Source organism: Suricata suricatta, chromosome 3 (genome assembly GCF_006229205.1).
Source record: "Suricata suricatta isolate VVHF042 chromosome 3, meerkat_22Aug2017_6uvM2_HiC, whole genome shotgun sequence".
Taxonomy (NCBI): Eukaryota; Metazoa; Chordata; class Mammalia; order Carnivora; family Herpestidae; genus Suricata; species Suricata suricatta.
Window position 1 is genome coordinate 58,510,177 of NC_043702.1, and position 16,752 is coordinate 58,526,928.

General features: G+C 40.2%; 1 protein-coding gene across 3 annotated transcripts in view; it reads left to right on the top strand.

The window, feature by feature from the left end:
* The window catches only part of SLC25A12 (solute carrier family 25 member 12), a 201,543-nt gene extending 188,055 nt beyond the window's left edge, over positions 1-13,488 (top strand). For all 3 annotated transcript variants that reach the window (XM_029934380.1, XM_029934381.1, XM_029934382.1), the window contains 5 exons: positions 5,392-5,532; positions 7,353-7,491; positions 10,349-10,507; positions 10,623-10,713; positions 12,382-13,488. In XM_029934380.1, the coding sequence (XP_029790240.1) occupies positions 5,392-5,532; positions 7,353-7,491; positions 10,349-10,507; positions 10,623-10,713; positions 12,382-12,583 (732 nt within the window). In that variant the 3' untranslated portion in view covers positions 12,584-13,488. The remainder of the gene's footprint in view (positions 1-5,391; positions 5,533-7,352; positions 7,492-10,348; positions 10,508-10,622; positions 10,714-12,381) is intronic.
* Positions 13,489-16,752: the final 3,264 nt, after the last annotated feature.

The window sequence follows — 16,752 nt, forward strand, 5'->3', positions numbered from 1 at the left end:
CTTCTTGTTTCCTTCAGCCCTTGGGTCTCCTGGAAATGAGCCTCACTGGTTTTTAAAGCCAGACATTTTGGGAACTTGTCTGTCTAGTACTGGTCCCAAGGGTTGGGGTACCTGATATGGGGCTCAAACCTGTTGCTCCTCAGGGATACACTCTATATTTGTATGTTCGCTCTTGCTTGTGGGTCACCCCAACGTGGGTGGAATTTTTGGCAATACTGCATCTCTATCTGTTTCCATTTAACCTTTTAATCCATTTTGGAGGAGCTGTTGAGCTAGTTTTCAGGTCTTTTTCAGAGAGAATTGTTCTATATGTAGTTGTAGATTTGGTGTGTTCTGGATTTTCTTATACCACCATGTTGACCTGTCTACTCTGTGGTTTTTTTCAAAGAAAAGATTACGTAGAGTTTCTTAGACCAGTCTATAAATTTAAATGGGAAGAAATTAATGTCTTTCTAAGTCAAAAATGCAGAAAGTTTAACAATCTAAATAGACTGACCTATATGTAGTGTTTAAACATCTCGCCAGTAAGTACCTGTTTTTATGTTTAAACTCTAACTAGAGCACTTACCTGCCTGATTACATTCACTCTTTCAGGGAATGTAGACTTCTGCATGGGTAGAAGTCATACAACTCAGGATGTATTTATTTTTCAGCAGAAGGCTAGTGTAATCTCACTGTGTTGCAGATGTTTTTAGCCCTGTGTGAACATGCCTCCTGAAGAACATGTCCCTTTCCTTGATATCTTGCTTTCAGTCTGCACAGTGCTCTGACATTGGTACACAAGAGCTCCGTGAGGTATATCGGGCAGTTGGAGGGATCCCTTTTGTCATATTAAAAACCCAAGGAATGGGAGGGTTATGACCTATCCAAGGTTACAAAGTCATTGATAGTGTAGGTCAGCAAACCTAGAAGCTTTCCACTCTTCCATGCTTCTTCCCTCAGCCCATGTGTGCACACAACAGTAGGTGCACCGAGAGGCCCATTTGTTAGTTGGAGCATTTACTGACTCTAGGACCAAGATTTGTAGCTAGCCAGTTCCTTATACTGTGTTGTCCTCAGCAAGCTGAGTTTGCACATCTCTGAAGAGTTGTTTGGAAACAGTCTCTCCGTCTCCCATCCCACAAATCCGTGTGCTCCCAACTTGATGCTTGCATATTTATGTGAACACACATACAAATGCTTACAAGTTCAAAGTCCATATATATTTATGTCAGAGAGGCCCATGATAGGTTCACAGATATTTTGAGTCTTCCTTTACTTTTGTTAGAAGTATGTGTAGTTTTATCTATTCATATCCTAACATCCTCGCAATATTAGTGACTCAGCAATCAGCAAATTGTAGTTTAGTCTTAAGTTATCATGGTCCTAGGCTATCTTAGAAAGAACCATTAACATTTCCCATTGCTTTATAAAATATCTAAGAATGTTTGGTTGATGGTGTATGAGACAGAGTCACTGTCTGTTCCTATTCTTCTGGAGTCAGTCCTGGTGACTGTGATTTTCATTTGTTTGGCTATTTTAAATGCACATAGTTTGTACATCTGCTCAAGTTCCTGGTGTGGCCTTAAATTGAAATTAGATTTTCATCAGTCTCTGTAAGGAAAGACTTTACAATGAATTGTTCAGATTGTGGTTGGAGGGAAATAGTTCCAAACTACAGGAGAAAACAGATCAAAGAAGAAAGTAAACTGGAGACTTGCCCCCCCCCCTTGTGGATTCTGCCCTTGGGGCAGGATTGTGAGGGCAGGAGGTTGAGCAGGCCTGATCCTGTGTGTAGCCGCTTGGCCTCAGGCACATGAGAGGCTTGGTGACATCTCAGTATTCCATCCTTTTTCTCCTGACTTTTGTTGTCCACTTTAGTTGGTTTATTTTCTCATTAAGAAAAAATTTATGTGACATAAGATTGAATGTGTTTGCATTCTTTCTATTTCTGTTATATATAGATAACCTTCATTCATAATGAGTGTTCTCTTTTGTTGTGTCATTTGTAATTCAATTCTAGAACAAAGAAATGACAAGTTAGTACTGAAAGATGAAAGCTTCTAAAACAATTTTAATATCAATGCTTGCCTCTCTATATAAAAATAAGCAGCAAATTTGAAGGGGGAAATTTAGCAATTAGAAGTTTAGAAGTTAATTTTGGTGATATGGTGAGTGAAACAAATTCCTCAAAGGTATTGTATGGAATAGTGTTATGTCTAATGTAAGCATCAGTACAAGGAGTAGCAGGATGTCAAACGAGACTGTGTTCGTTTAAGACTGTATACCTGTATCATCATAATTTAATTTGAACTTTTATATATCTTGGTGTCTGTTATTTCAGATTACTAACTATATTTGGTTAGATTGTTTGATGTTCATATCTACATTGATAGATAAGCCTCTTTAAAGTTTTGGATCCACAGATAACTAGTGCTAACTCGTTTTTAAAATGCATTTAACATACATAAATTACCAAATTTATAATTGGGAAGAATGTGTGAGAGAGGACCTAGTCTAAAAAAGAAGTCAGTTCCTAAGACCAGTTCTATTTCTCATTATTTTTTTCTATTTTTTGTTTTTGAGTAGTTAATACATTTTATGATTCAGAATTTAAAAGGTACAATAGGATATGCTTTCAGGTACACATTTCTCTTTCCAGAAGGCACCCAATATTTTCATCTCTAAGCCATTCTAATTTTGATGAACTTAGGTTAATTTTGACATATTGGTGGTCAGTGGATACTTATATTTTATGTTTTGTTTATGTTACTTGGCATAATTTTATTACCTGATCTTATTACCTGATCAAGAGCATATAATTGTTTCTATTTAACTCTTTCCTTATTGGGCATTTACATTTTTTTGTTTAATGTTGTTGCTCTATTTTTTTATTTGATTTTTTTTAACGTTTATTCATTTTCAAGAGACAGAGACAGAGCGTAAGTGGGGGAGGGACAGAGAGAGAGGGAGACACAGAATCTGACACAGACTCCAGGCTCCGAGCTGTCAGCACAGAGCCTGACATGGGGCTCAAACTCACGGTTGGCATGATCATGACCTGAGCTGAAGCTGGCTGCTTAACTGACTGAGCCACCAAGGCGCCCCTAATTTAGTTGCTTTTTAAACTAGCAAACATATTTGCAAATTTGTAAAACAGCAAAACATATTGTCATGTTTGTAAAAATATACTTTTTTTCCATTGAAAAGTTACCATATTTTTATTTCACAATTTAACACTTCTGAAATTCATATTCAATGATTATATTTACTGTAAGCAGTGTTTTTTTCACTGTGAAAAGTTGTTTTTAATGTAATAATGTAACTTATAATCAGTAGAGTCTTAAAATGGAGGCGAAATGATATTTCCTATGTTTGTGTTTCACAGTGGAAACAATTAATGTGATGAAACCTCGGGCGCCTGGGTGGTGTAGTTGGTTGAGTGCCCAGCTCTTGGTTTTGGCTCAGTTCATGATTTCACAGTTTTGTAGGTTAGTGCCCCGCACTGGGCTCTGCTCTGGGAGTGCGGAGTTTGCTTGGGATTCTCTCTCCCTCTCTCTCTGCCACTCCTGGACTTGCAATGTCTCTGTCTCTCTCAAAATAAATAACAAAAAAATTTTAAAAAAGAATGCTAAAACATAGTCTTTGTTCTAGGTCACTAGATTTTTTACTAGAGCAATTGAATTAACTGCAGATTTATTTTCCCATCTCACTGTCCATAGTTTAGGTCAATCTCAGAGTTTGGAAAAGGGCAGCATTTTAACATAAATTTTCACCCAGCAATCCTTTTGAAAGTATTGTTTGCTTAGATTGAAACATTGAAATGTTTCCTTCTGCCTGCAGTGCAACAGATTAAAAGAGAGGGAAACAGGCAAATCAACATGTAAAATTGGGTCACTTATCATTTGGGGACTTGTGTGCTAGTGGTCTGGATTGTCGACCTGGGAGCTGCTGGAGACCCAGCGAGAGACAGCAAATTGATCCGCCTTCATGCTTAGTGGACAAAAAGGGTTTTAAGGCCTTGGGGAATCCAAGGACAGTAGGCTGCCCACGAGGTGGGATGGAGCCTCAAGGACGTCTTGGATGGGAGTGAGGGCTCAGGATTGGAGTAGGCGTAGTTAGGGTTTCTGGCTCCGGCCAGTTAGCAGAATGTCTGAGACTCGCTGCCCCGTGGAAGCAGGACTGGAAGGACTGGGATTTAGATAAATGAATAGGGATGTGGGTAAAAGTAGAGTGTTGAAGTGTCACTGAATGCTGCACATGGGTTTTATGGGTATTGTTTACAAAATTTCTATACCTGTGGGACTACAGTGCCCCAGTGAGGCCTTTCCTGTTTCCTAGTTCACATGTGACTTGCTGTTGCACTGAAGTTATAATTATAGAATCTAATTATGACTGTATGAATATGGTCATGATTGTGTAATATAAACAGCTACAGTTCAGATGAAGATGTGCAGATGAGATTTTTTCACTTCATGGAGATGTATATACTTATTTATGTTTTAACAAATGTATTTTTATGTATCCATACACACATCCATACACCCCATACACATTTTTTTCTTTCTGACAAAAACCAAAAAAATTGGTAGCCGTTTTGTTAAACATCCCCCCCCCCCCACTGGTTAACAGATTTCAGATGCAAATACACCCTCATTATCCAAATTCAAATCCCTGTCAGTCACCACCATTGTGGAGTGTGGCTTTGATTTGCCAGTTTTGTACGCATGGTAACTAGATGTTCCATTTCCCAGCAGACTTTTTCTGGTTTTATCTTAATAGTGAAAGTATCTTTCTACATTCTCTCCTTTTAGCTGTGTATCTGTCTCAAGAATTTTGCTCAGGACAATACGTTTTAGAATTTGAACCATGGAAGACTTATCCCCTCTGACTGAAGGCACCTCTGTAGGGGCAAAGTTGTGTTAACTGCTTTACAATCCAAGGAAGTGGAAACGAGTGGCTGAGCTAAAGAAAATGATTACTGAGAAAAAAAACCCAACAACTGTAGATCCAGATTTTACCTCCAGCTTACAAAATGTACCAACCAGTTTTCTATCATCTCTTTCCCTTTCATTGAGGAGCTCCCCACTAATTCATCTGGCTTCACTTTTGTTTTCCAAATGAGTTTATTAGTTTTGCGATTTTGGATGTGGAGTTGCCTCTGGAAAAACTGGTCAGAGAAATACTCTTGACATTTCAAATCGAAACAAACTCAGACATAGATTGACTTGAATTTGGGACCATCCCCGCAGGCCCCTCCATTGTGGACCAAAGTGTGGGACTCTCATTCTCCTGTAAAGAGGGAAGTGTAAAGTGGTACCATGTAGAGGCTTTTCTGGATTTTTCTTGGTTACATTGTCTGTCGGTCTCTGATTTGGAAATCCGCTTCCGTCTCTTCTCCCTTGCCTACAGGCTGGAGGCTCTCAAGTCATCTTTACTAATCCACTGGAGATTGTGAAAATTCGCCTGCAGGTAGCTGGAGAAATCACCACAGGACCCAGGGTCAGTGCCCTGAATGTACTCCGGGACCTGGGACTTTTTGGTCTGTATAAGGTGGGTAGATCCCCTTGGGTTATCTCAGTAGAGAGCTTATACTGTACTCAATAGAACCATGAAAGAATGTGGAAACCAGGCTTCTCCCCCCACACTGGAAAAGCAGTTTTGTCCAGCAGGGTAGTCCCTTGAGTATAAACTCAGACAAAAACGAAAAAATCAGGACACTTCTATTAGAGGCAGTGGGATATACAAACACACTCTCCTGTTGTCATCTTCAGGTTTTTATGACGCTGCCAGCAGGGAAGCCAGCACTGCAGACCTGCTGGCTTTAGGCTCATAGCCTTTTATTTGACTGCAGGTTTGGGAAAAGTTTCTTTGGTGTTCTCTTTGGGCTGTTTTAGGACTTCAAAATAGTCTTATGTTTATTTTGAGTCTGAGTTATCGCTATTGTTATCTTCCCAGTAGGAGCTTCTGTTTGTCTTAATAATTTGACCACAGTGAAACAGTAGTAGAGTTTGGTAGAATTCAGGTCTTTAAGAAGTTAAGTGGTAGGATTTGTCAATAATGAATTCCATTAAAAAAGGAAAAAAAAAAAACCCAGAGGATATACTGTACTTGAGCAGAATGCCAGTCAACAGATTCCTTCCCTGCAGGTATACTTACTCCCATCATTACAGATCAGATGTAATGGAGCAGAAGCTATTATTTTTCTTAAACAAGGAAGAGTATTTCTTTCCATTCTTTTGCCTGGTAGAAGAGGGGAATACGTAAATTTAGCTGCTATTAGACAACTGTGTTTCCACAGCATCTGATTTATTTATAGATCTATCGCTGTAGAAGTGTGTAAATTGGCTTCTGGAGCTGCAAATTAGAAATTAGGATTTCTCTAGGTTAGATTCACACAGGTACAGCACTCTTAATAGACCAGTAAACCAATGATGCTTGAATCTTGGGAGAGTTCTGTGTACATTCCCTCCCCTCCACCCCCAATTTCCATCTTTTTTTGGAATTGCTTTTGAGAGCTACATTTATTGGTACTGTTTCTGTCTGTATCATCCTTCAGAGTCCTTGGAATTTTCTTTTTAATGTTTGTCTTTTGAAAACAGAACCGTTAGGGAAACAAGTGCCGAAGATGGCGTATTTGGCTGGCTAGAGAAAGCCCTGGGCAGTAGAATAGCATGGGCTACTGACCAAGCTGAGGGAGGTATTTACTGTGAGCTTTCTACTCCTGGGGAAACTTCCGCTAAAATAATTTGTCCTAGTTCCCTCCGCCCCCCTCTGCGGTTCAGGACATGGGGACTGGGGAGGGAAGAGAGGTGGTTTCTTTTTCCCCTTCTGTAGAAGAGTCACCTTTATTTTCCACTGCCATTGTGTACAGCTTCTTAACTGGTACTTCATAGGTTCTAAGCTATGTAGATTGAATTGGTGAATTGTTAGAATTGTGGGCTGCCTTTGCTGCTTACTTTGGAGTCAGGCTATAACCTTGGGTTTCCAAGTCTGTTGCCACTCACGCTCCTCCCCATCGCATCCACCAAAGCCACATGGAACAAGCAGCCTGAAAGTTTGAGAATTAAACTTTTTTAACCTTAAAATCTGAATCTGTGTTGGAAATGCCAGAAAATTCTCAGTTGTCAGGACAACATTACCCAGTTAACAAACTCTAGGACTCCAGGGTCCACAAGCCTTTCTCAAACTTTGAGCCATGTATATTTGCCTATGCGCCTCTCACCCGCCTCCACCCCAACCCCCATTTCTATTCCACATCAGTCTCCATGCTGTTTGAGGGAATACCTAATCCTTGTCACCCAGGATCCCTTCTGGGCATTCATGGCCCTGTTTATATAACCGTTTTTGCACTATTTCCTCATTTGTGACAGGGTGCCAAAGCATGTTTCCTCCGAGACATTCCCTTCTCTGCAATTTATTTTCCTGTTTATGCTCATTGTAAACTACTTCTGGCTGATGAAAATGGACACATAGGAGGTATAAATCTCCTTGCAGCTGGAGCTATGGCAGGTAACTACAATTTTCTTTTTTAAACCAAAGAACCCTTCCCCCACTCTCTTTAAGAAGTACAGAATCTCTGTGTACTGTCCGCCTTTATTTTTGGAAGGGTTATTGTTTGTATCTGACTTAGCTTAAATATGATCACTTTTTTTCCTTTGTGGGATGTGCTGTAATTCTGATGAGAGTTAATTACATTTGCATAATGTGTATAAACAGCATAATGCAGCTTAGCAACTTGGTGCCAAATTAAATCTGCCCATCTAAATTGGGCTTTCATCATTAATGTGTACCTCCTATACACCTGAAACCTTGGGTGTAGCCAAACTAAGCATTAAGGTGGAAAAGTTCGTCATCAAATTGGTTAGTTCATTGTACTTCATGATGCCCACTTGCTAGTTCTGCATGTTGGAGTCCCCCATGATTTGGCTCAAAAATTGAGTTTTCCTCATGATACTACTGATGTTCCTTCTACCATCATTCTAATTAGATCTCAGTAAGCAGTACTTCCCCAGGAAACTACCCCATACTCAAATTGGCATCTCTTCTCTGTCCTTTAACACTTTCTTTAATAATACTTGTTTGCATAAGTTTTTTTTTTTTGTATTTTTTTTTCTCTTGTTTGCATAAGTTTTATCTTCTTTACTAGGCTGGGAGTTTTTGCAGAGAGGAGTTTTATTTTCTTCATCCTTACCATCCCTTCATGGCCAGCATAGTAATAATAGGAGCTCAATAAATGTCAGCGGAACAAATGAAAATCTTCATCTGGTTTAAGATCCCAAATTAGACACAAAAGAAATTCCATCTGTTGAAGGGGAAGGGGGAGGGGGGAAAAGAGGTGGTAGTGATGGAGGAGGGCACTTGTGGGGAAGAGCACTGGGTGTTGTATGGAAACCAATTTGACAATAAACTATTTAAAAAAAAAAAAGGAAAAAAAAAGAAATTCCATATAAAAGAGGAGCGTAACACATGCAGGAAGGTACTAAGATGTTTCCTTCTGATTGCACAGGCTTAGCAAGAAGCTGACTGGGGGTGGAAGGGGAGGACCAGGTGTCCTTGGCTGCACCAGCACTCAGAAATGACAGGAAGGAAAGCGCATGTGTTTGCTCTCCATTACTGCTGGTCAGGGATAGAAACGTGAAGGGCGAACACAAACGCAAACGGAGTCCCCCAGACGCTGGTGTAGGTCTGGCCGCCTGGACTCATGGTGCTGTATAGCTCTCACTGGGTGCGCTCTCCGCTGGTGCCCTGTGTGTATGGCAGAACAGCTCGAGCACCCCCTGAAGTGTGGGGTGTGTATGGTGGAGTCGTGAGGGTGTTGAGATGGACATGTTCTTGTTTTTGCCCATGATGACAGGGAATGACTTGTGATGGTTAAAAAAATCTCCCAGGGAGCTCGGGGTCCTTATTTGGGGTCCACCAAATCCCGTGTCCTCTGGCAATTGCTATTTCAGTCAGTTGCACATGTGAAAGCCAGAAAAGCTCCCTGCTCTGTCGTGGCACTAAGTGCTCATCCAGCCTATTTTGGGTACTCATCAAGGCTCCCGGTTTTAAATGGGGCCAGCAAGTTTTTCCCTCAAACTTTTGCCTGTGCTTTCCAGTCAGCAGCAAAAAACAGCCAAAGAACAGTTTATTTGTGGACAGGCATTTTGCCAACGGTTGATGGAACCAAGGAAACACTTCCATGGAACTATCAGCACCAACTTCTTGCCCAAAGATACTCGATGTCAAGTTTTCATAATGGGAGATGATTTTTTCTAAATTTTTTCCAGTAAGTCCTTGCTGGCAGGCCCTGAGAACATTTAGAATTCAGAACATTCCAAAGACAGGCAATTTTCCTTGTTTCATCTGAATACGGTGCAGGGCCACGTGGAGGGGAGGTATTTGCATCATCCTGTCACAGAGGCTCCCGCAAAGTCTGCTGGTTCCACCTGCCTAGTGGTGATTCAGTGATGCTCAGGCCAGAATGAATATCTTCCCCCTGAGGGAGGTTATCTTGCTCCTTTATTCCTTGCTTTGTTTTATAAGTGAAAGTGAAGTCCGTTTTGGGTGTCCCACTGCTGATCAATCTCATCATGACCCCAGAGAGCTCACACACAGGGGATAGATAATAAGGCCTTTTGATGATCAGTTCCCACATTGTTTCTTACCCGATTGCCTGGCCGCCTCTGCTCTGGTTGTAATGACTTCTGTCCTGGAAGCATGTCTCAAAGGAGTCCCAGTCAACTCCTGAGTCAGCCCCTCAAACAGGTGGATAGGAGTACTGACAATCACCTTGCACAGTAAGGTGACAAGAATCAGCAAAAGCTACTGGTGTATTGTCAGATACATTTAGCATCTCATTAAATGGACAGTGTCCTCATTTCTTCTATATACATGAACACTTGTGTCATTTACCAAAAGAGGTAAAATACTCGAAACCTAAAGAGTAATATTGCTGCATTTTCTCCTCTCACAGTTCTTTTTTTTAAATTTTTATGTTTGTTTATTTTTGAGAGACAGATGGACAGTATGAGCAGGGGAGGGACAGAAAGAGGGGGACGCAGAATCCGAAGCAGGCTCCGCGCTCTGAGCTGTCAGCACAGAGTCTGACACAGGGCTCGAACTCACAGACCATGAATTTTTTCTTCTCATAGTTCTTTGGGATCGTGCAATGTAGAGTGATTTCCCTAATTCATAAAGAAAAAAGAATTTTGTTCCACACTGAAGCATTTAATAGGCTTATGTGTCCTTTTTCCCATGACTGCCCTGGCATCTATTTAAGAAACGTAAAGCAGTTAAAGTTGCTAGTTGTATAGTTAGATGTTAACAGTGTTTGTGTTCTTTATAAGGTACTTTGGATGACTTACGTGTGCCTTTCTCCTGAAAGGTGTGCCTGCTGCTTCTCTGGTGACCCCCGCTGATGTCATCAAGACAAGACTGCAAGTGGCCGCCCGTGCTGGCCAGACGACATACAGTGGTGTCATTGACTGTTTCAGGAAGATACTTCGGGAAGAGGGACCCTCAGCGTTTTGGAAGGGGACTGCAGGTAGGGGGCAGGGCTGTGCAGAGCGGCTCTCTGCTGTGAAGGACCGGCCCCCATCTCTCACTAGTCTGCTTTGCCACCATCACGTTAAGTATCTCTCCACTCCTGTCTTTTTCAGCTCGAGTGTTCCGATCTTCTCCCCAGTTTGGTGTTACCTTGGTCACCTATGAACTTCTCCAGCGGTGGTTTTACATTGATTTTGGAGGCCTGTAAGTGCAACTATTCAACTCCTTATAAAAGAAAGCACCAAAATCAAAATAGATGTTTGGCCTACAAAGGCATTTTTGGAACTATTAGAAACTAGTAGGATAGAGAGTCCTACAAGACCAATGCATTTACAACAAACAGTGGGTTTGGGGTGCCTGGGCATCCCAGTTGGCTAAGCATCCAATTCTTGATCTCACCTTGGTCTTGATCACAGGGTCGTGAGTTCAAGCCCTGTGTAGGGCTCCATGCTGGGAATGAAGCCCACTTAAAAAAATAAACAGTGGGCTTGAGAAGCTTCAGTATTAGGGGAGTAAGACCTTGGTAGTGGGACATCATACACAGTATTAAGCAGTTACTTGGGGAAAGTGAAGACAAGCAGCAAATTAAAATGTCATGTGAATAAATTATCTTTGTTAGTATAAGCAAATACAGAGTTTCATGGATTTAGGTCCTTATTATTTGAATTTTATTATTTGGCCTTTTCACCAGAAGTAATGTAAATTTGTATTAGAAACACTTTAATGAACTTCGTTTCAAAGACTCTCTCAAGCCCTTTCATACCTCCACCTCCAAGACTTCCTTATTCACCATAATTTATTATTATATAGGTATAGGTGTTCTTAGAGCTAACAAACAGGAAAAAGTGTTCAAAGAGAGGTATGCCCATGGACATAATTATCTGTGAGATCTAGGTCAGAAATTGGGCCACTTGAAGCCTATGGTGGGAAGAAAAGGAGTTACTTGTTGAATCTGCTTGGGAGGAGTGGGAGAAGCTTGTACCCAAAGCGAGCAATTATCAGCTTTGTAGCAGGTGATCAAATCCCATATTAGGGTCTTCACCTCATAAACCTTTGAACCCCTTTCTTGCTCAAAGGCCAAATAGCAAATTAGCTGTTGAACCAAGATGTTCAGGGACTTACACAAAGGAAGTAAAAATAGCAGTCTCACACTTCCAGGCTTTTCTGTGCTTTCAGATTGTGTAAAAGTAAGAATTCTATCTATTTCTCTTTAAATTTAGTAATACTTCATGAGTATATTATTTAAAAAATTAGCTATTTATTTATTAATGTCTATTTATTTTTGAGAGAGACACAGAGCATGAGTTGGGGAGGGGCACAGAGAGAGGGAGACACAGAATCCGAAGCAGGCTCCAGGCTCTGTGCTGACAGCTCAGCTGACAGTTCAGAGCCAGACCTGGGACTCAAACCCACAAACTACACAAACTGTGAGATCATGACCTGGGCTGAAGTTGGACACTTAACCAACTGAGCCACCCAGGCGCCCCCCAAAATTAGCTTTTAAAACTATGTCAGAATAAAAGAAAAATGTAAACTTTTTATGACTAATTTATGCGTAGTGCAGAAAATTTTGGAAAATGGAAAAGTATAAAAGAGAAAGTCACTCATGGTCCTACTTCCCAGAGAGTATTAAAATTTAAGTGTATTTTCTTCTGATCTTTTTTCTGTGGATCTATTTATAAATTGAGACCACCAAAAAAAAATGTGAGTGTGTGTGTTCAAAGCAGAGATAAGTCATAACAAATGTAGCATAGAAGAACCAGGAAACACTCGGACAGACACTCCTCTCTGTGGCACAAGTGTTCTCTCGTCCTCAGGTGCCGTCCTCATCGGTCTTGAGTGCGCTAACCATTAGCTTTTTCCCACCAACAGCAAACCCTCTGGCTCAGAACCAACACCCAAGTCACGCATCGCAGACCTTCCTCCTGCCAATCCTGATCACATCGGCGGATACAGACTTGCCACAGCCACTTTTGCTGGCATTGAAAACAAGTTTGGCCTTTATCTCCCCAAATTTAAAGCTCCTAGTGTTGCTGTGGTTCAGTCAAAGGCAGTGGCGGCGGCAGCTCAGTGATGAGACAACCACTGCGGGTGGCAGAACGGTCGCCCTGGAGAGAGGGGCCTCGGAGAGCAGCCCTGTGAGGTATCCGGTCAGCTGCACAGTGCTGACTGAGCTAGGAGGCAAACTATTCTTTCTATATGACATATACATATATTTGTTTATAAAGTAATCATTTGCCCAGGAAAAAGCAACAACGCAGATTCAAGCTTTAGTCTTAAGTGTTGAAATGTTTTCTAAGCCTTGGCATGAATTAGTGTTCTAGACTGCTTTGCACAGCTTGCACTTATAGTGACTGTACATATTGTACATCTTTGTACAGAGACATCTTGGCACCTCATCCCAACAAATCACGTTTATAGAATGTAATGCAGTTCTGAGTGGCTTGAAATGTACAGAATGTTTTGAAAGTGTTTTATTAAGAGTCACACAAAAATAAATGTATTAAAATTAAATTCATTCTCTTATTGGTGACTTATGGAAATAAAGCATCAATATTGGATGTATTTAATTCCCAGCTCGTTTTCCATTCTGGAATAAAAAGGTATTTGCTGATAGGAGGCATAACGAGGCCAAGTGCTTACACCACTGAGAAAGAGATCCTTTGGAAAAGATGCATGCTAGTGGATGCCAGAGGACCAGACTAATGACTTGTGTGTGCCGATGCGTTTCCATTTGTTTTAATGTGTGTGTAGATTCTCCTCTGTTCATCAATCAAAAGGCATTTCCTAGACGGCTCCTCTCCTGCCAGTGTCAGCGTGCATACAGAAACAGAGATGTCTCCAGCATTACTGGCTTAGTGTTGCTTTCCTCTGACACAGCAAGGCAAGGGCCTAGCTTTCAAGATTAAAGGATACTTTGGCAAATTTCCTTCATATGGACATGTTTCCAATCAAAAATAAAATGCACACCAAAATGTATGCATGTAGTTGGATTTTCCTTCATAAATACTGATAGTGCTCTTTATTTTGATTCACTACCAGTTCCAGAGAACTCATTATATAGGTTTCCCTCTCTCCCACTTCTATAGGAAAGTGTTTGATTTGGAAAGGGCTATGGGAGTGAAGGGAGGGAAGAAGAAAAAGAGAAGATGTATCTTGGGACTTTTAGTGGGGTCTAGGTTCTTCCTTGTGGATCCAAATACAAACTACGTATTCCGAAAGTCACTCACCCAGGATGTCATTACTAATTTAGATCGAAACATGCATCTTGACAGCCACGTGTACACTTTGCTATGGTTGTGATTTGATGTGTACATCAGAATTTACTTTAGCAAAGTACTTTGGGAAAACATTATTGCTGTTGCCAGTGAGCCGGGATAGGAGAATGTATGCAAATATTTTCAAGGGACAAACTTGGAGATAGACCAAGTCACTTAGTATCCTACACAGCACTCATTACTTGATGGCTGACAGGCCTGTAACACAACTGGAGGCACTCTCAGGCCCTCCAGCAACAAAAGACTTAGCCTTGAAAAGCAAGTTATTTCCAAATGTATTCAGTTCCCATTGGAATGGAATAAATCCCAATACAGTTGTTTCTCTGTTGCCACCTGTTAAAAATATGCAAGTAGTCCATGGATATATTCTTACAAAAGATTCATAGAATATCTATGCCTATAACTGACCTTTGAACAACTTGGGCGGGGGGAGGGTGCTAGTGGTACCTACCCCCTGCACAGTGGGAAATTGGCATGTAACTTTTGACTCCTGAAAACTTAACTACTAATAGCTTACTATTGACCACAAAGAAGCCTTACTGGTAACATGACCAGTCAACTAGCACATATTTTACAAATGTATTGAATACTGTATTCTTGTAATAAAATAAGCTAGAGCAAAGAAAATGTTGAGAAAATCATATAATACTGCATTGACAAAATACAAGTGGACCACACAGTTCAAAGCCAAGTTGTTTGTAGGTCAACTGTGTAGAGTAAGCCTCTCCTTTCCCCACTCCCTGCCTGGGAGGTCATCACTGCTAATAGGTTAGAGTCTAAATTTGTAGTCTGTTTTTCATACGTGTATATAAAGATATGTGTACATATTTATATTTTAAAAACAGGATTATACTGTGTATATATTGTTCTGTGACTTTTGTTTGCTTAATATCTTTGAGATCTTCCCATGCCAATTCATGAGATTTATCTTAATTTTTAGTAGCTGTGTAGTATTCCACAGTATGTGTGGGTATAGACACTTTCAGTAAATGGTGTACATCTTTGTACATATATTTTGACTACATGTGCTAATATTTCATTAGCATATTTAAAATTCGAACAGATAATTCACAAGATATATGGGTTTTACATGTATGTATATATAGACACATATTTTAAAGTCATAAAGTGAACACCATTGTAACTACCTGTCAAGAAATAGAATATTTGTAATACCTCAGAAGCTCCCACATACCACCCCCCTCTCTTCTTTAACACCAGCCCTACTCTTCATTTATAGTTTTACACCCATATGCACATCCCTAAATACAATATTTAGTTCATTTTTGAAATTTATATGAATCAAATTATATTGTAGATTTTGAGATTTCTTTTGCTAGGCGTTTATAAGATTCATCCATGTGATTGTATATAGCTATATTTTGCTTATTTAATATATGGCTGTATTATAATTTTTTCACTTTGCTTTGGACATCTGGGTGGTTTCTAATTGGAGGATATTACAAATAGTAGACATTTTGTACGTGTATTCTAGAATATGCGGTTAAAATTTTTTTTTAATGTTTATTCTTGAGAGAGAGGGAGTGAGAGTGTGAGCAGGAGAGGGGCAGAGAGGGAGGCACAGAATCCAAAGCAGGCTTCAGACTTTGAGCTATCAGCACAGACCCCTACATGGGGCTTGAACTCATGAACCGTGTAATCATGACCTGAGCTGAAGATGGGCATATAGCTGACTGAGCCACCCAGGCACCTCTAGAGTATGCACTTTAAAAAAAAATTATTAATTTCTACACCTACCATGGGGCTCAAACTCAATACCCTGAGGACAAAAGTCACATGGTCCTCCAACTAAGCCAGCCAGGCACCCCTAGAGTATGCACTTTTAAAAAGAAATACATACCTAAGAGTAGAACCGCAGAGGCACAGGTTGGTTAGATTCTTGCCGAGTCATGCCAAACTATTTCCCAGAGATTCTCGTACTGATTTATATTCCCCCAAGGGTGTACTGGCTTCTTAATTTTTACCAATCTGCTTGATGTTATCTCATTTTGGTTCTAGTTAGGATTTTCCTTATGTCAAATGAGGCTGAACACCTTTGATATGTTCATATATATTGCCACATTGTTCTTCAAAAGGACGTATTTACTTTCCTCCTGACAGCATATGAGAATGTCTGCATGTTTACTGTCTTGGTGAGTGCAATATGTGTTAAAGTATTTTGTTAATTTTTTCCCAGTAATTTGCAGGGGATTCTTATATATATATCCCGGATACTAATCCTTTATGAGTTGTGCTTGCAAAATCTTTCTTTAGGACTTGTGCGTGCAAAATCTTTCTCCAATTTATGGCTTGTCTTTTCAATGTTTTTGATATATTAACATTTTAATATATTCAAATATACTTTTACCTTATAGTTAGCATGTTTTATATTTCATTTTAAAATTATTCTTTCTGGGGAGCCTGGGTGGCTCAGTCGGTTAAGCGTCCAGCTTCGGCTCAGGTCATGATCTCACGATTCGTGGGTTCGAGCCCCGCATCAGGCTCTGTGCTAACAGCTAGCTCAGAGCCTGGATCCTGCATCGGATTCTGTGTCTCCCTCTCTCTCTGACTCTCCCCTGCTCTCACTGGCTCTTTCTGTCTCTCAAAAATAAATAAAAGACATAAAAAATTTAAAAAAAATTATTCTTTCTCTAGGTCACGAATATGGTTGCTGTTTTCTTTATAAGTGCTTTATACTTTTCCACCCCACATTGAGGTTTTATCCTATTTGGAAATGTCTTTGGTTTGTGGTAGGAGGTAATTTTTTTTGCTTCTTTATATGAGTTAGCCTTTTGTCCCAACACTTTATTGAAAAGACCTTTCTTTCCCTATCGCTTTGAAGTGCCTTCTCTGTTATCTGTTGAGCATTGGTATGTGTAGACATCTAATTGCGGACTGTTTATTTTGTTTTATTAGTCTTTTCCTGTGCTAATATGCACTCTCTTCATTATTCTTTTTTTTTTTT